The 19297-nt window shown below is 44.9% G+C and overlaps 3 protein-coding genes across 3 annotated transcripts in view; 2 read left to right on the top strand and 1 right to left on the bottom strand.

The window, feature by feature from the left end:
* LOC308684523 (cingulin-like protein 1) overlaps positions 1-3631 on the bottom strand; it is a 40332-nt gene extending 36701 nt beyond the window's left edge. The window contains exon 1 of the mRNA XM_081355775.1: positions 3616-3631. The gene's annotated coding sequence lies outside the window, so the exon portion shown is untranslated. The remainder of the gene's footprint in view (positions 1-3615) is intronic.
* A 1486-nt stretch (positions 3632-5117) lies between these two features.
* Positions 5118-6886, top strand: pclaf (PCNA clamp associated factor). Its single transcript, XM_081355999.1, has 5 exons — positions 5118-5430; positions 6050-6136; positions 6331-6517; positions 6596-6664; positions 6750-6886. The coding sequence occupies exons 1-5, from the start codon at positions 5385-5387 to the stop codon at positions 6784-6786; spliced, it is 426 nt and encodes a 141-aa protein (XP_081212125.1). The 5' UTR covers positions 5118-5384; the 3' UTR covers positions 6787-6886.
* A 4301-nt stretch (positions 6887-11187) lies between these two features.
* Positions 11188-18183, top strand: LOC308684265 (small ribosomal subunit protein eS17). The gene is made up of 5 exons (XM_081355379.1): positions 11188-11330; positions 13622-13773; positions 13854-13959; positions 14827-14892; positions 17818-18183. The coding sequence occupies exons 1-5, from the start codon at positions 11328-11330 to the stop codon at positions 17893-17895; spliced, it is 405 nt and encodes a 134-aa protein (XP_081211505.1). The 5' UTR covers positions 11188-11327; the 3' UTR covers positions 17896-18183.
* The last annotated feature ends 1114 nt before the right edge of the window (positions 18184-19297 follow it).

Raw genomic sequence — 19297 nt, 5'->3', positions numbered from 1 at the left:
TGAAGTCGATACCAGCAGTCGATTTAGATATTCTAGGTATTATCAACTGGCCGGAGTTTTGAGATCGCAATAGACGTGAAGGACTATAATGCGTTAAGAGCTCGCTCAAGTACTGCGGAGCTAAACCATTTAGTGCTTTGTAAGTGATCAGCAATATTTTAAAATGTATGCGATGTTTAATAGGGAGCCAGTGCAGTGTTGACAGAACCGGGCTAATATGGTCATACTTCCTGGTTCTGGTAAGAACTCGAGCTGCTGCGTTTTGGACCAGCTGTAGTTTGTTTATTAAGCGTGCAGGGCAACCACCCAGTAGAGCATTACAGTAATCTAGCCTTGAGGTCATGAACGCATGAACTAATTGTTCCACATTTGTCAATGAGAGCATATGGCGTAATTTATATATATTTTTAAGATGGAAAAATGCGGTTTTACAGATACTAGACACGTGACTTTCAAATGAAAGATTGGTATCAAAGAGCACACAGACACACACACACACACACACACACACACACACACACACACACACACACACACACACACACACACACACACACACACACACACACACACACACACACACACACCCAGGTTCCTAATCGACGGCGAAGACTTGACAGAGCAGCCATCAAGTGTTAGACAGTATTCTAGATTATTACATGAGGAAGTTTTAGGTCTAATAATTAGAATCTCGTTTTTTTCAGAATTTAGAAGTAGGAAATTCCGAGTCATCCAATTTTTTATATCAGCTGTGCATTCTGTTAATTTAGTGAATTGGTAAGTTTCGTCTGGGAGTGAAGAAATATAGAGCTGAGTATCATCGGCATAACAGTGAAAGCTAATGCCATGTTTCCTAATGATATCTCCTAATGGTAGCATGTGTGTGTGTGTGTGTGTGTGTGTGTGTGTGTGTGTGTGTGTGTGTGTGTGTGTGTGTGAGGGTAGCATGTACAGAGTGTGTGTGTGTGTGTGTGTGTGTGTGTGTGTGTGTGTGTGTGTGTGTGTGTGTGTGTGTGTGTGTGTGTGTGTGTGTGTGAGGGTAGCATGTACAGAGTGTGTGTGTGTGTGTGTGTGTGTGTGTGTGTGTGTGTGTGTGTGTGTGTGTGTGTGTGTGAGGGTAGCATGTACAGAGTGTGTGTGTGTGTGTGTGTGTGTGTGTGTGTGTGTGTGTGAGGGTAGCATGTACAGTGTGTGTGTGTGTGTGTGTGTGTGTGTGTGTGTGTGTGTGTGTGTGTGTGTGTGTGTGTGTGTGAGGGTAGCATGTACAGAGAGTGTGTGTGTGTGTGTGTGTGTGTGTGTGTGTGTGTGTGTGTGTGTGTGTGTGTGTGTGTGTGTGTGTGTGTGTGTGTGTGTGTGTGTGTGTGTGTGTGGGAGGGTAGCATGTACAGTGTGTGTGTGTGTGTGTGTGTGTGTGTGTGTGTGTGTATGTGTGTGTGTGTGTGTGTGTGTGTGTGTGTGTGTGTGAGGGTAGCATGTACAGTGTGTGTGTGTGTGTGTGTGTGTGTGTGTGTGTGTGTGTGTGTGTGTGTGTGTGTGTGTGTGTGAGGGTAGCATGTACAGAGTGTGTGTGTGTGTGTGTGTGTGTGTGTGTGTGTGTGTGTGTGTGTGTGTGTGTGTGTGTGTGTGTGTGTGTGTGTGTGTGTGTGTGTGTGTGTGAGGGTAGCATGTACAGAGAGTGTGTGTGTGTGTGTGTGTGTGTGTGTGTGTGTGTGTGTGTGTGTGAGGGTAGCATGTACAGAGTGTGTGTGTGTGTGTGTGTGTGTGTGTGTGTGTGTGTGTGTGTGTGTGTGTGTGTGTGTGTGTGTGTGTGTGTGTGTGTGTGTGTGTGTGTGTGTGTGTGTGTGAGGGTAGCATGTACAGAGAGTGTGTGTGTGTGTGTGTGTGTGTGTGTGTGTGTGTGTGTGTGTGTGTGTGTGTGTGTGTGAGGGTAGCATGTACAGAGAGTGTGTGTGTGTGTGTGTGTGTGTGTGTGTGTGTGTGTGTGTGTGTGTGTGTGTGTGAGGGTAGCATGTACAGAGTGTGTGTGTGTGTGTGTGTGTGTGTGTGTGTGTGTGTGTGTGTGTGTGTGTGTGTGTGTGTGTGTGTGTGTGTGTGTGTGTGTGAGGGTAGCATGTACAGAGTGAACAGCAGCGGTCCTAGTACTGAGCCTTGTGGTACGCCATACTGAACTTGTGATCGATGAGACATCTCTTCATTTACTGCTACAAACTGATAACGGTCAGATAAGATTTAATAACATAATGTTCTAGTCTATTTAAAAGAATGTTGTGGTCGATGGTGTCAAATGCAGCACTAAGATCGAGTAACACTAATAGCGAGACACAACCACGATCGGATGATAAGAGCAAATCATTTGTGACTCTAACGAGAGCTGTTTCGGTACTATGGTACGGTCTAAATCCGGACTGGAAATCCTCAGATATCATTTCTTTCTAGAAAGGAACACAGTTGTGAGGATACTGCCTTTTCTAGTGTCTTTGACAGAAAAGGTAGATTCGAGATCGGCCTGTAATTGACTAATTCTGTACGATCAAGTTGCGTTTTTTTAACAAGCGGTTTAATCATAGCCAGCTTAAAGTTTTTTGGTATGTATCCTAGAGACAAAGACGAATTAATGATATTAAGAAGAGGATCTATGACCTCTGGGAGCATCTCTTTCAGTAGCTTAGTCGGTATAGGGTCTAACATACATGTTGTCAACACACACACACACACACACACACACACACACACACACACACACACACACACACACACACACACACACACACAGACCATCAATGAGCTCTCAGTACAGACTGAACAACAGACTGACTCTGACATCAGCAGCAGGAACAATAGAGTTTACAGCAGAGAGAGTGATGACAACACACACACACACACACACACACACACACACACACACACACACACACACACACACACACACACTAACCCGACCCCTGAAACAACACATCACACAAAACTTTCTACATTTTTACATTCTCAAATATTTTTTTTTTTAATAATAATAGTTCTGTATGATTTTTAAGTTTGTGTACCCATGGGATCCGCTGGCTGGACCCTCAGGTGATCTCAGGTTTTACTGTGGGGACATTTGGTCAATGTAATATAAACCTGTACACACACACACTCACTCACTCTCTCTCTCTCTCTCTCTCTCTCTCTCTCTCTCTCACACACACACACACACACAGTGCAACAACTGTCAATCTGTCATAAAATGACATATTCATATGGAGGACCTAAAGGGAAAATGTATTTCAGTGATTCTGCTGTCAAAAAACTTCAGAGTCCTCGCGCTCGAGCGCAGTGTCTGAGGGAACACAACACACTCCTGATGTCCATCCCCATGTCCGCATATTCAGAACCTTTACATTCAAGACATTATTTTTAAATCAATGACACATCTATCACTCTTTCTAATAAAGATGTATCGAATAAGACAAACAATATATCGTTTCAGCTTACTGTATATCAATTAATCACAGACTTTCTGATACAGGTATGATAAAGGTTTGTTAAAATGGTCAGTTTACACTGATAAAACATCAGTTCTTGTAAAGGCAATAAGTGACGGCAGTGGATTAAAGTGAGAAGAACAGAAGATCTTACCGCTGCAGCTTCAGCTTCACACACACACACACACACACACACACTCTCTTCAGCTCAGAGACTCCCGATCGGAGCGTCTGAAGCCACGCCCCCGGGCTCTGATTGGACAGGAGTCGCGATGGCCCCGCCCCTGAGCCTCTGGGGAGCCGCCCACACCCTGAACAGATGAATTTGATTAAGGACAGTTTTCTTTTCAGCCCAGCTTTTAAAATATGTGTGTAGTGTAGTGTAGTGTAGTGTAGTGTGTAGTGTAAGACCAAATCTTGACCCTCAAACAGGCCTGTAAAGGCTCTCAGAAACTGAGGACCGGCCAAAATGTCCTCACTTTACTCTCTCTGTCCTCACTCCAATGGTCTAACACTCAAACTGGTCCTCACAAAGATAGATGCACAAGTACACACACACACACACACACAGTTTGATATGAGAGATCAACAGATCCTGGAAAACGCTTACAGGACAACGTGACGAACAGGTTTATCCAGGTGTGTGTGTGTGTGTAGTAAACAGTAAACAGCTGCAGAACATCAGCACAAGATCAGCAGAAACACGAGGAGATGATCAGATGAACACACACACACACACACACACACACACACACACACACACACGATCATTTTTCCTCTGTTCCTCACTGCAGAACACTAAATCCAGGGGGAGGAGTTGGATCCAGAACCAACTCCTCCCACCTTACATATAGAGACAGAGCGCAACGCGTCATAATCTGAAGACCACGCCCACCGGGGGGGGAAACAGTCCAGCGGTCTCCATTGACTTTGCATTGCGAGAGGCTGCCTCCTTGTCATTTCTTGCTTCTAACAAAAGACAGAATAATGCCTAAAAGCTGCCGTGTGACAAGGTGTACAGCAAACAAGCTAAGAAACCCAGAAATAAGTTTTCATAAGCTGTCGACCCCAAAAAACGAGCGTTTAAGGACATAAAAGTGGATACAGGCTGGAACAAATGGGTAAATTGTGGGATCCTGACACTCAGTATGCACTAAAAATACATTACGTGTGCAGTAAGTTAAACATTTGGTCACTGGTGAGTCAAATATCCAAATGTCAGTTTTATATTTCTGTAAGATAAACTATCCTGTGTTGCCGATTACGGTCTCCTCCAGCGGGCGTACGCTAGTTCTCAGAGTAATGCGACACGTGACGCTCTGTCTCAACTGCCTGTATCCACTTTTATGTCCTAAACACTCGTTTTTGGGGGGCCAGAGCTAATAAAAACGTATTTCTGGGTTTCTTAGCTTGTTTGCTGTACACCTTGTCACATAGCAGCTTTTAAGCATTATTCTGTCTTTTGTAAGAACTAAGAAGCAAGAAATGACAAGGAGGCAGCCTCTCGCAATGCAAAGTCAATGGAGACGGTTGGATTGGTTCCCCCCCGTTGTGGGCGTGGCCTAAATGCGCTCCCATTTCCACCCCCTGATCCCTAAACCCACCCCTAAACCTACCAATCTCCACCCCTTAGATATGGATCCAGCTCCGCCCCCTGGATCTCGTGTACTGCAGTGAGGTGCTACTGTCTGTTTCCATGCGTGATGTATGCAGTGAAGCAGGTTACCATGGTAACTTTTTTTTGTAAGGCTGTTCGCCTTGTCCTTTAAAATAGGAGTGGCGTAATCTGCAGTCACGAGCCCCAGTTTCCTGGCCAGCCATTGGCTGACGGCCCGCGACGTCATGAGATTCGGCTCCTCTTTTAAAAAGAAGGCGGGAATCGAGAGCTTTATTTCATCGGTTCAGCTGGAGTGAGCGCGCGCGATGGTGCGAACTAAAGCGGATAGTGTTCCCGGAACATACAGGAAAGGTGAGAAACGCCGAACAAACCAGTTAATATGAGTCAGACTGATCTAACCAGCGCTAAACTGCGGCGCGATGGGGACACTATTGTTGTTGTTATTGCTATTATCAGATATGTTGTGGCATTTATTTTTCTATCTATGTTGATGTATAGATGAAGATGAGTAACTGTGTTTATCTCTCATCTCCCGCCAAAAGCGTGACTACATCAGCTGGTGTCGTTTCCCAGAGAAACCGCGCTTTTATTCGCTTATCAACAATATTCATCTGAACATGATTGAGCGCGAAGCTGTTTCTGTCGTCGAGCTAGATCTGCGTACACGGTGTTTCTGCAGATGCTAGTGTTTATATTGGCGATATAAGTTATTAAATGAGTGTTTTCATAGATCGAATTATCTCATTGTTATTGTTTCTTCATTAGAAGCGAATGTTAGTGATAGTTTGTGTCTAATAGAGTTTATCGGTGACAGAATGAAATGGCGCCACTTTCACCTTCATCCGCGTCGCGTCACAAAGAGACGCCGAGAATCCCCGCGAGCGGACGTGACGTCATCCTGGATGTATGGCTGGTGTTGTGCAGGATTTATTAAATGTGATTTGTTAATTTTGTGTGTTTTTGTGTTTAGCTGTTGCAGCTTCCGCGCCCCGGAAGTCCCTCGGCGCGTCCGGATCCATGAACGCGCAGAGCGGAGGCGCGCAGTCGGGCACGCCTGGTGAGTGCGCGCGCACAAACGCACACACACACACTCACGGAGGATTTTTTTCTTCTTTATTTTAAACTTAATGCTAAAAGGTACATTTAGTTTTTTAGACTGTGTAACACAGATGCTGTTTCAGTGGATGTGTTTCTGTGAGCAGTGCTGATGATCTCATGCGCGCGCGCGCGCGTGTGTGTGTGTGTCCTCAGCCAAGAGCAAGTATGCGGGCGGGAACCCCGTGTGCCCCAGGCCCACCCCCACATGGCAGAAGGGCATCGGGGATTTCTTCGGCGGTCCCGGCCGGAAGCCCGAGAAGGAGAACCTTCATCCCACTGATGAAGATGAAGAGGAGGAGGAGGAGGCGGGCAGCAGCGGCAGCACTAAAGCCCACAGGAAGTGAGTGGGGAACTTCCTGTCTCTGCGGATCTGTGTGTTACATGTTTTCTGTCGCTGATCCATGATTCTGTGTTCCAGATCCAGACCCATCATTGATGAAGATGATGAAGAGGCGGGCGGCAGTGGCGTCACTAAAGCCCCCAGGAAGTGAGTGAGGAACTTCCTGTCTGTGTGTTCCACTGTCAGTGATCCGTGTCTCTGTGTTCCACTGATCCGTGTCTCTGTGTTCCAGATCCAGACCCATCATTGATGACGAAGAGGACGAATGATACCATGATTCTCATGACAGTTTTTAGTGTACATCTGTAAATACTTTTATTGGGATGTTGGTTCATGTTGTACAGAAGTTTAATAAAGTGAGTTTTCCAGAGTTGGTGTGTGTCTCCAGTGACTGAGTGCGATAGATCCCACAAACCACTGATCTGTGACTGAGCAGATCCTCCAATCAGACGAGAGCTGAGGTGCGGCTCCTCCAATCAGACGCGAGCGGAGATGATGATCCTCCAATCAGACGCGAGCGGAGATGATGATCCTCCAATCAGACGCGAGCGGAGATGATGATCCTCCAATCACACGCGAGCGGAGATGATGATCCTCCAATCACACGCGAGCGGAGATGATGTTTCTGAGCTGTAATGTGATTAAGAGGGGAAAAGAAACATTAAGCCTTTTTCATCACACTAGGCATAAGATTAATAATGAATGTGTATATATTCTGAATGAATCTTAAATAATTACCTAGCATTTGTACCTTCAGTAGAATAAGTTGCCTAACTAAATTTTTAATAAGAAAACAGGCTAAATATGAGTCTGGCCCGTATGTTTACTCTCCCTGACGGATGAAAACACTCTGACTCCTCTTCAGGAGAGAGGGATGATCCCGATCCCTAACACACTTCTCCGGCTCCTGTCCCTCTAACGTCTAACACACGCACACACACACACACGTGTGGATCAGAGGAGTCGTGCTCTCCGCATCAGGCTCCTGCAAGGGCTTACAGTGCTGGATTATGTGTTTATGAAGAGGAACCTGAAACATGCTTTATTTATTTATTTAACTGCAATATATATTAACTAGTTTAATTTTAGGGTTTAAAATAAACCCCATCAGATCTGGATATGAACTACGCTAACATAATATTACATATCATTTATTGAACTATCACAGCCACTATAAACTTTGTATTTAATATATATTCTTAAATATGTGGTAAGTTGTGTTTGGGATATCTTATGTCTGTGTTTGGGATATCTTATATCTGAGTTTGGGATATCTTATATCTGAGTTTGGGATATCTTATATCTGAGTTTGGGATATCTTATATCTGAGTTTGGGATATCTTATGTCTGTTTGGGATATCTTATATCTGAGTTTGGGATATCTTATGTCTGAGTTTGGGATATCTTATATCTGAGTTTGGGATATCTTATGTCTGTGTTTGGGATATCTTATGTCTGAGTTTGGGATATCTTATATCTGTGTTTGGGATATCTTATGTCTGTGTTTGGGATATCTTATGTCTGAGTTTGGGATATCTTATGTCTGTGTTTGGGATATCTTATGTCTGAGTTTGGGATATCTTATGTCTGAGTTTGGGATATCTTATGTCTGTGTTTGGGATATCTTATGTCTGAGTTTGGGATATCTTATGTCTGTGTTTGGGATATCTTATGTCTGTGTTTGGGATATCTTATGTCTGAGTTTGGGATATCTTATGTCTGTGTTTGGGATATCTTATGTCTGAGTTTGGGATATCTTATGTCTGAGTTTGGGATATCTTATGTCTGTGTTTGGGATATCTTATGTCTGAGTTTGGGATATCTTATGTCTGTGTTTGGGATATCTTATGTCTGAGTTTGGGATATCTTATGTCTGTGTTTGGGATATCTTATGTCTGAGTTTGGGATATCTTATGTCTGAGTTTGGGATATCTTATATCTGAGTTTGGGATATCTTATGTCTGAGTTTGGGATATCTTATATCTGAGTTTGGGATATCTTATGTCTGTGTTTGGGATATCTTATGTCTGAGTTTGGGATATCTTATATCTGTGTTTGGGATATCTTATGTCTGTGTTTGGGATATCTTATGTCTGAGTTTGGGATATCTTATGTCTGTGTTTGGGATATCTTATGTCTGAGTTTGGGATATCTTATGTCTGAGTTTGGGATATCTTATGTCTGTGTTTGGGATATCTTATGTCTGTGTTTGGGATATCTTATGTCTGAGTTTGGGATATCTTATGTCTGTGTTTGGGATATCTTATATCTGAGTTTGGGATATCTTATGTCTGAGTTTGGGATATCTTATGTCTGTGTTTGGGATATCTTATGTCTGTGTTTGGGATATCTTATATCTGTGTTTGGGATATCTTATATCTGTGTTTGGGATATCTTATATCTGAGTTTGGGATATCTTATGTCTGAGTTTGGGATATCTTATGTCTGAGTTTGGGATATCTTATGTCTGTGTTTGGGATATCTTATATCTGTGTTTGGGATATCTTATATCTGTGTTTGGGATATCTTATATCTGAGTTTGGGATATCTTATGTCTGTGTTTGGGATATCTTATGTCTGAGTTTGGGATATCTTATGTCTGAGTTTGGGATATCTTATGTCTGAGTTTGGGATATCTTATGTCTGTGTTTGGGATATCTTATGTCTGAGTTTGGGATATATTATATCTGAGTTTGGGATATCTTATGTCTGGTTAGGGATATCTTATGTCTGTGTTTGGGATATCTTATATCTGAGTTTGGGATATCTTATGTCTGAGTTTGGGATATCTTATGTCTGAGTTTGGGATATCTTATGTCTGAGTTTGGGATATCTTATGTCTGAGTTTGGGATATCTTATATCTGTGTTTGGGATATCTTATGTCTGAGTTTGGGATATCTTATGTCTGTGTTTGGGATATCTTATATCTGAGTTTGGGATATCTTATATCTGTGTTTGGGATATCTTATGTCTGTGTTTGGGATATCTTATATCTGAGTTTGGGATATCTTATATCTGTGTTTGGGATATCTTATGTCTGTGTTTGGGATATCTTATGTCTGTGTTTGGGATATCTTATGTCTGTGTTTAGGATATCTTATATCTGTGTTTGGGATATCTTATGTCTGTGTTTGGGATATCTTATGTCTGTGTTTGGGATATCTTATGTCTGAGTTTGGGATATCTTATGTCTGTGTTTGGGATATCTTATATCTGAGTTTGGGATATCTTATGTCTGTGTTTGGGATATCTTATGTCTGAGTTTGGGATATCTTATGTCTGAGTTTGGGATATCTTATGTCTGAGTTTGGGATATCTTATGTCTGAGTTTGGGATATCTTATGTCTGTGTTTGGGATATCTTATATCTGAGTTTGGGATATATTATATCTGAGTTTGGGATATCTTATGTCTGGTTAGGGATATCTTATGTCTGTGTTTGGGATATCTTATGTCTGAGTTTGGGATATCTTATGTCTGAGTTTGGGATATCTTATGTCTGAGTTTGGGATATCTTATGTCTGTGTTTGGGATATCTTATGTCTGAGTTTGGGATATCTTATGTCTGAGTTTGGGATATCTTATGTCTGTGTTTGGGATATCTTATGTCTGAGTTTGGGATATCTTATATCTGAGTTTGGGATATCTTATGTCTGAGTTTGGGATATCTTATGTCTGAGTTTGGGATATCTTATGTCTGGTTAGGGATATCTTATGTCTGTGTTTGGGATATCTTATGTCTGAGTTTGGGATATCTTATGTCTGGTTAGGGATATCTTATGTCTGTGTTTGGGATATCTTATGTTTGTTAGAGTTAGGGTTAGGGTTAACCTAATCTGTAATCTGAGGTGGAGGGGAACACTGTCTTGTTCTGTTGATGCTGGTTAGAGATGAAGAACAGATTTATAGTTTTTTATTACATGGCTTGGTTGAGTTCTAATGTAGAATGCGGTGTGTTATTTCTTGATATCAGCCGCTGCTGAGGATAACACACCGTTGCCATGATAAACAGAGCGTTGCTATGGACGCAGGATTCTAACCGTAGAGACGGAACAGACTATTTTCTTTAGCGGAAGCAATACAATCGTTTTTAAATCAATAAACTCCTTTTTAAATCAATATTTTGTGTCAAATTATTGATTTATTTGGTGGGTAGCTGTGTAATAAGCGGATAATGTAGAGCGAGGCGGTTGCTATAGCGAACACCCCCCTTCAGGCTCCGCTGCGCCTCGGGGTCCTGATCAGCCCGTCGGGGGGTGTTCGCTATAACATCCGCCTCGCTCTACATTATCCCTTACTTACTGCACAAATATGATGTTTAGATGCACAGAACAACACAACGATTAGTACAGTACAGTAGGTAGTACAGTAGTACAGTACTAATTACTACAAGACAGTGCTGGCTTTATTAAACAAATTTAACTCACATTTGTTCGTAAAGCCCTTTTCACTAAACTCACTTTACAGAAAATGCCACATCATAAGAGTGATCTGTTATCAGAGGTGACTGTCTAAGTTATGGATTTCAGAAATGATCATTGATTAAAGCTCATTGAAGTAATTCTGCAGCTTCTTGAAGGAGTTCTTTGTTTATAATGATTTACTGCGGTATTGTGGTGTGAGCTGTGGATAGCGTGTGTTTAATTCCCGTGTGAGTTGAGTGAGTGTGTGTGTGTGTGTGTGTGTGTTTATGATCGAGCTGCAGTGTCGCGGCTCCACCGCTAGAGGCCAGTGAGTGGCGCTCGCGCCTGTGCGGCTCTTCCGCTTCCGGTCGCGCTCCTCTTCCTCCTCTTCCGCTCCCCGCATCATCATGGTGGGTATCCGACTGTCCGCGCTCGTGAATCTGCTGTAATCCTCGCGCTGCTCTGCTCTGCTCATCAGTGTGAACACTCGCGCGGTGTGTAGGGGCTGGGTTGCGCGCGTGTGTGTGAGTATGACGCGACGGATGAGTGTGTGCGACGGATGAAGCGCGTTAGGAGCGCGCGATCTCAGTAACCGCTGCGCGCGCCTGTGTTCCCCTGATGAGAGCTAATCAATACAGCTGATCAGATCTGATACCGGCCCATAATGCACTGCTGCCGGCAGACCGAGTGTGTGTGTACGTGAAGGAGCTGTAGTGTGAGTGTTACTGATGGCTGGTGTGTCTGTGTGTGTGTGTGTGTGTGTGTGTGTGTTCTGATGTTCCTGTGTGTGTGTGTGTGTGTGTGTGTGTGTGTGTGTGTGTGTGTGTGTGTGTGTTCTGATGTTCCTGTGTGTGTGTGTGTGTGTGTGTGTGTGTGTGTGTGTGTGTTCTGATGTTCCTGTGTGTGTGTGTGTGTGTGTGTGTGTGTGTGTGTGTGTTCTGATGTTCCTGTGTGTGTGTGTGTGTGTGTGTGTGTGTGTGTGTGTGTGTGTGTGTGTGTTCTGATGTTCCTGTGTGTGTGTGTGTGTGTGTGTGTGTGTTCTGATGTTCCTGTGTGTGTGTGTGTGTGTGTGTGTGTGTGTGTGTGTGTGTTCTGATGTTCCTGTGTGTGTGTGTGTGTGTGTGTGTGTGTGTGTGTGTTCTGATGTTCCTGTGTGTGTGTTCTGATGTTCCTGTGTGTGTGTGTGTGTGTGTGTGTGTGTGTGTGTGTGTGTGTGTGTGTGTTCTGATGTTCCTGTGTGTGTGTGTGTGTGTGTGTGTGTGTGTTCTGATGTTCCTGTGTGTGTGTTCTGATGTTCCTGTGTGTGTGTGTGTGTGTGTGTGTGTGTGTGTGTGTGTGTGTGTTCTGATGTTCCTGTGTGTGTGTGTGTGTGTGTGTGTGTGTGTGTGTGTGTGTGTTCTGATGTTCCTGTGTGTGTGTGTGTGTGTGTGTGTGTGTGTGTGTGTGTTCTGATGTTCCTGTGTGTGTGTTCTGATGTTCCTGTGTGTGTGTGTGTGTGTGTGTGTTCTGATGTTCCTGTGTGTGTGTGTGTGTGTGTGTGTGTGTGTGTGTGTGTGTGTGTGTGTTCTGATGTTCCTGTGTGTGTGTGTGTTCTGATGTTCCTGTGTGTGTGTGTGTGTGTGTGTGTGTTCTGATGTTCCTGTGTGTGTGTTCTGATGTTCCTGTGTGTGTGTGTGTGTGTGTTCTGATGTTCCTGTGTGTGTGTGTGTGTGTGTGTGTTCTGATGTTCCTGTGTGTGTGTGTGTGTGTGTGTGTGTTCTGATGTTCCTGTGTGTGTGTGTGTGTGTGTGTGTTCTGATGTTCCTGTGTGTGTGTTCTGATGTTCCTGTGTGTGTGTGTGTGTGTGTGTGTTCTGATGTTCCTGTGTGTGTGTGTGGTGTGTGTGTGTGTGTGTGTTCTGATGTTCCTGTGTGTGTGTTCTGATGTTCCTGTGTGTGTGTTCTGATGTTCCTGTGTGTGTGTGTGTGTGTGTGTGTTCTGATGTTCCTGTGTGTGTGTGTGTGTTCTGATGTTCCTGTGTGTGTGTGTGTGTGTGTTCTGATGTTCCTGTGTGTGTGTGTGTGTGTGTGTGTGTGTGTGTGTGTGTGTGTGTGTGTTCTGATGTTCCTGTGTGTGTGTGTGTGTGTGTGTGTGTGTTCTGATGTTCCTGTGTGTGTGTGTGTTCTGATGTTCCTGTGTGTGTGTGTGTGTGTTCTGATGTTCCTGTGTGTGTGTGTGTGTGTGTGTGTGTGTGTGTTCTGATGTTCCTGTGTGTGTGTGTGTGTGTGTGTGTTCTGATGTTCCTGTGTGTGTGTGTGTGTGTGTGTGTGTGTGTGTGTGTGTTCTGATGTTCCTGTGTGTGTGTGTGTGTGTGTGTGTGTGTGTGTGTGTTCTGATGTTCCTGTGTGTGTGTGTGTGTGTGTGTGTTCTGATGTTCCTGTGTGTGTGTGTTCTGATGTTCCTGTGTGTGTGTGTGTGTGTGTTCTGATGTTCCTGTGTGTGTGTGTGTGTGTGTTCTGATGTTCCTGTGTGTGTGTGTGTGTGTGTGTTCTGATGTTCCTGTGTGTGTGTGTGTGTGTGTGTGTGTGTGTTCTGATGTTCCTGTGTGTGTGTGTGTTCTGATGTTCCTGTGTGTGTGTGTGTGTGTGTGTGTGTTCTGATGTTCCTGTGTGTGTGTGTGTGTGTGTGTGTGTTCTGACGTTGCTCTTCTTCTGTGGTGCAGGGGCGCGTGCGCACGAAGACGGTGAAGAAGGCCGCGCGCGTCATCATCGAGAAGTACTACACCCGTCTGGGCAACGACTTCCACACCAACAAGCGTGTGTGTGAGGAGATCGCCATCATCCCCAGCAAGAAGCTGCGCAACAAGATCGCTGGGTGAGCGAGAGCAGTGCATGCTGGGAGACGGGGACGGTCAGGTGACAGCCCGGCGCTGATGTCACTTCCTGTCCCCCCAGGTACGTGACACACCTGATGAAGCGCATCCAGCGAGGGCCTGTGCGTGGCATCTCCATCAAACTGCAGGAGGAGGAGCGCGAGCGCAGGGACAACTACGTGCCTGAGGTGAGCCTTCCCATCATGCACTGCGGCGGTCACGTGACCTGTCTCGAAAGTGACTGTGGAGTGTCGTCTCCAGGTCATCGAAGCACAGGGAGAGAAGCTGAAAGTGTTTCCCGTGTTTGCTGGACTCTGTTCCTGACAGACCCTGAATCTTTCACACAAGCGCTCGCTAGCGTTAGCATTAGCACTCGCTCTGCTGTTCAAACGCCACGCTAGCACCTGAAAACCTTATTCAACCGGTCAGGTTCTGTTACTGCAACAGAGTCTTGCCACTTTATTAATATCAATTAATTTAAAAATTCACCTATATAATATTGTCTCCAAATTTTAATGTTTTATTCAAGTAATGATTTATAAAAAATTTAGAAAAAAAAACCACAACTAGCATGAAATAATTGTTAAAGCAGAATTCAGAGAGGATTGTGGGTAAAAGTAGTGAAAGATGCCGTTTACTCGGACTACAAAATGGCCGACACTGATATAGTGTACAGGGAGTGGTGTCGGACATGGACTTATGGTAGTTTTATTAGTGTCGAGAATTAGCTTTAGCTTCTCATGTTTATGTACATGTTCTATATTTAGTATACATTTCATTTTAGTTAAACTTTAGTAGTTTTGTTACTTTTATTAGTGTTTATTATTATTGCTAGTTAGGTTTAATTTATTGATTTCCAGGTAAAAGGTGAACTTGTTTAATTTATTGCCAAGACAACATTTCTATTTTTCATTTCATAAAGTTTTTCAACCAATATTTATATATTTAATTGTAGCTTAATCTCAGTTAATAAGTGTTTTAATATTGTGATTGAGCGGTATTAGCTCGGTGTGGTCATGTGACGTAAAGGTGTGGTCATGTGATGTTTCCCGCAGGTTTCGGCTCTGGATCAGGAGATCATCGAGGTCGACACCGACACCAAGGAGATGCTCAAGCTTCTGGTGAGAGTCACTCTAACCCTACCCATGATCCTCTGCGGTAGATCACGTGACCTGTCTCGAAAGTGACTGTGGAGTGTCGTCTCCAGGTCATCGAAGCACAGGGAGAGAAACTGAAAGTGTTTCCCGTGTTTGCTGGACTCTGTTCCTGACAGACCCTGAATCTTTCACACAACTGCTCGCTAGCATTAGCATTAGCACCCGCTCCGCTGTTCACTTGTCAGTCTGTGAATGCAGCGCAATCGCCAACAGAAATGCTCAACTTTAGCGGCGATTTTCTCAATGTTTCATTTTTATTTTATTTTTTTGTTATTTATTTTTTTGCACCCTCAGATTCCAGGTGTTCAAATAGTTGCATCTCGTCCAAATTTTGTCCTATCCTAGCAAACCATACATCAATGATAAGATATATCCATTCAGCTTTCAGATGATGATTAAATCTCCATTGCAAAAGATTGACCCATGTGACTGGTGTAGTGGTCCTAACTCGTGAGCGTGCTAGTCTGTGCGTAACTCGAGAGCGTGCTAGTCTGTGCGTAACTCGTGAGCGTGTGCTAGTCTGTGCGTAACTCGTGAGCGTGTGCTAGTCTGTGCGTAACTCGAGAGCGTGCTAGTCTGTGCGTAACTCGTGAGCGTGTGCTAGTCTGTGCGTAACTCGTGAGCGTGTGCTAGTCTGTGCGTAACTCGTGAGCGTGTGCTAGTCTGTGCGTAACTCGTGAGCGTGCTAGTCTGTGCGTAACTCGTGAGCGTGCTAGTCTGTGCGTAACTCGTGAGCGTGCTAGTCTGTGCGTAACTCGTGAGCGTGTGCTAGTCTGTGCGTAACTCGAGAGCGTGCTAGTCTGTGCGTAACTCGTGAGCGTGTGCTAGTCTGTGCGTAACTCGAGAGCGTGCTAGTCTGTGCGTAACTCGTGAGCGTGCTAGTCTGTGCGTAACTCGTGAGCGTGTGCTAGTCTGTGCGTAACTCGAGAGCGTGCTAGTCTGTGCGTAACTCGTGAGCGTGTGCTAGTCTGTGCGTAACTCGTGAGCGTGCTAGTCTGTGCGTAACTCGTGAGCGTGTGCTAGTCTGTGCGTAACTCGAGAGCGTGCTAGTCTGTGCGTAACTCGTGAGCGTGTGCTAGTCTGTGCGTAACTCGTGAGCGTGTGCTAGTCTGTGCGTAACTCGTGAGCGTGCTAGTCTGTGCGTAACTCGTGAGCGTGCTAGTCTGTGCGTAACTCGTGAGCGTGTGCTAGTCTGTGCGTAACTCGTGAGCGCGCTAGTCTGTGCGTAACTCGTGAGCGTGTGCTAGTCTGTGCGTAACTCGTGAGCGTGTGCTAGTCTGTGCGTAACTCGTGAGCGTGTGCTAGTCTGTGCGTAACTCGTGAGCGTGCTAGTCTGTGCGTAACTCGTGAGCGTGCTTCTGTGCGTAACTCGTGAGCGTGTGCTAGTCTGTGCGTAACTCGTGAGCGTGTGCTAGTCTGTGCGTAACTCGTGAGCGTGTGCTAGTCTGTGCGTAACTCGTGAGCGTGCTAGTCTGTGCGTAACTCGTGAGCGTGCTAGTCTGTGCGTAACTCGTGAGCGTGCTAGTCTGTGCGTAACTCGTGAGCGTGCTAGTCTGTGCGTAACTCGAGAGCGTGCTAGTCTGTGCGTAACTCGAGAGCGTGCTAGTCTGTGCGTAACTCGTGAGCGTGTGCTAGTCTGTGCGTAACTCGTGAGCGTGCTAGTCTGTGCGTAACTCGTGAGCGTGCTAGTCTGTGCGTAACTCGTGAGCGTGCTAGTCTGTGCGTAACTCGTGAGCGTGCTAGTCTGTGCGTAACTCGTGAGCGTGCTAATCTGTGCGTAACTCGTGAGCGTGCTAGTCTGTGCGTAACTCGTGAGCGTGTGCTAGTCTGTGCGTAACTCGTGAGCGCGCTAGTCTGTGCGTAACTCGTGAGCGTGTGCTAGTCTGTGCGTAACTCGTGAGCGTGTGCTAGTCTGTGCGTAACTCGTGAGCGTGTGCTAGTCTGTGCGTAACTCGTGAGCGTGTGCTAGTCTGCGTAACTCGTGAGCGTGTGCTAGTCTGTGCGTAACTCGTGAGCGTGTGCTAGTCTGTGCGTAACTCGTGAGCGTGCTAGTCTGTGCGTAACTCGTGAGCGTGCTAGTCTGTGCGTAACTCGTGAGCGTGCTAGTCTGTGCGTAACTCGTGAGCGTGCTAGTCTGTGCGTAACTCGTGAGCGTGCTAGTCTGTGCGTAACTCGTGAGCGTGCTAGTCTGTGCGTAACTCGTGAGCGTGCTAGTCTGTGCGTAACTCGTGAGCGTGCTAGTCTGTGCGTAACTCGTGAGCGTGCTAGTCTGTGCGTAACTCGTGAGCGTGCTAGTCTGTGCGTAACTTGTGAGCGTGTGCGTAACTCGTGAGCGTGCTAGTCTGTGCGTAACTCGTGAGCGTGCTAGTCTGTGCGTAACTCGTGAGCGTGCTAGTCTGCGTAACTCGTGAGCGTGCTAGTCTGTGCGTAACTCGTGAGCGTGCTAGTCTGCGTAACTCGTGAGCGTGCTAGTCTGTGCGTAACTCGTGAGCGTGTGCTAGTCTGTGCGTAACTCGTGAGCGTGCTAGTCTGTGCGTAACTCGTGAGCGTGCTAGTCTGCGTAACTCGTGAGCGTGCTAGTCTGTGCGTAACTCGTGAGCGTGCTAGTCTGTGCGTAACTCGTGAGCGTGCTAGTCTGTGCGTAACTCGTGAGCGTGCTAGTCTGTGCGTAACTCGTGAGCGTGCTAGTCTGTGTAAAAAGAGAAGAGCAATGTTGTGTGATCATGGTTTTCATGATTGCTTGTGGCCTTCACACTCGAGTACTGTCCCTAACCTCTATCAGCCGTAGATCAGATGAACTGACCCGGTTCTGTTCAGTGTGTGTGTGTGTGTGTGTGTGTGTGGACCCAGTTGAATAGTGATGTCACTGACCCGTTTCTGTTCCCGCAGGACTTCGGGAGCCTGTCGAATCTCCAGGTCACGCAGCCTCCGGTCGGCATGAACTTCAAGACCCCGAGAGGAGTGTGAACACTTGTGTGTGTGTGTGTGTGTGTGTTTCCCCGAGAGGAGTGTGAACACCTGTGTGTGTGTGTGTGTGTATACAGGAGTGTGTGTGTGTGTGTGTCCTGATGATGGACCAGTTCTCATGTGTGGTCTCCTGGTGTTCTCCTGTGATGAGCCTCAGGAACGCATGAGGAGAATCTACTCTTTATACTAAAGCTGCACTATAAACACTGAGTGAACGAGGTCCGCCTGAAACTGCACTCGAGTATTTAAAAGTAACCTAATAAAATGAGTTTTTTAATGAAGCTGAAATCTGTGTCTGAAACACTGAGTGTAAAGTCTGTTTGATATCAACTCTTTGAATTCTTTATTTGTGGCATTAGTTTTTATTTTGTCTGCAAATATTGATTATAATTAGATTAATCAGCACATGTAATTTGATAAATGAATTGACTAACAGCCTGAATTGTTAATATATTTCCTATAATATTAAAGGGTTAGTTCACCCAAAAATGAAAATTCTGTCAGTAATTACTCACCCTCATGTTGTTCCAACCATGTAAGTCTTTCGTTCATCTTCGGAACACAAATTAAGATATTTTTGATGAAATCTGACAGAATTCTGACTCTTCCATAGGCTTCCAGTGTGACCGAAACTCACCGGCCCAGAATAGTTATTAAAAACATCGTTAAAATAGTCCAAGTGACTCCAGTGGCTCAATCTTCATCACGCATCACACACATGACCTTCTTCGGCCAATTGTGAGCCTACGTGATGACGTGCAACACAGACGCGCTACGCAAAAACACTACGAGGCCCAGAGAGAAGGAATTGAATAGTGGAATAAAGTCGGTATTTTTGTTTGTTTTTGCACACAAAAAGTATTCTCGTCGCTTGATATACTTAAGATTGAGCCACTGGAGTCACTTGGACTATTTTAACGATGTTTTTAATAACTATTCTGGGCCGGTAAGTTTCGGTCACACTGGAAGCCTATGGAAGAGTCAGAATTCTGTCAGATTTCATCAAAAATATCTTAATTTGTGTTCCGAAGATGAACGAAAGACTTACATGGTTGGAACAACATGAGGGTGAGTAATTACTGACAGAATTTTCATTTTTGGGTGAACTAACCCTTTAATACCATTAATCCACTCCCTGGTCTACGCCTACTCAATATTTACAAAGAATTTAACATTTTATGTTCACTTAAAGCAGTGGTATAATGCGCTTTTCACAAGATGTAGAGCAAGTCTTTGATGTCCCCAGAGTGTGTGTGTGAAGTTTTAGCCCAAAATACCCCACAGATATTTTATATAGCATGTTAATATTGTCACTTTTTGAGGGTGAGCAAAAAACACACCGTTTTGTGTCTGTTCCTTTAAATGCAAATGAGCTGCTGCTCCCGGCACAGGGGGCGGAGCC

This window comes from Scardinius erythrophthalmus, assembly GCF_964197995.2.
Source record: "Scardinius erythrophthalmus genome assembly, chromosome: 24".
In the NCBI taxonomy this organism is placed as follows: Eukaryota; Metazoa; Chordata; class Actinopteri; order Cypriniformes; family Leuciscidae; genus Scardinius; species Scardinius erythrophthalmus.
This window is presented reverse-complemented; position numbering and strand designations above follow the sequence as displayed.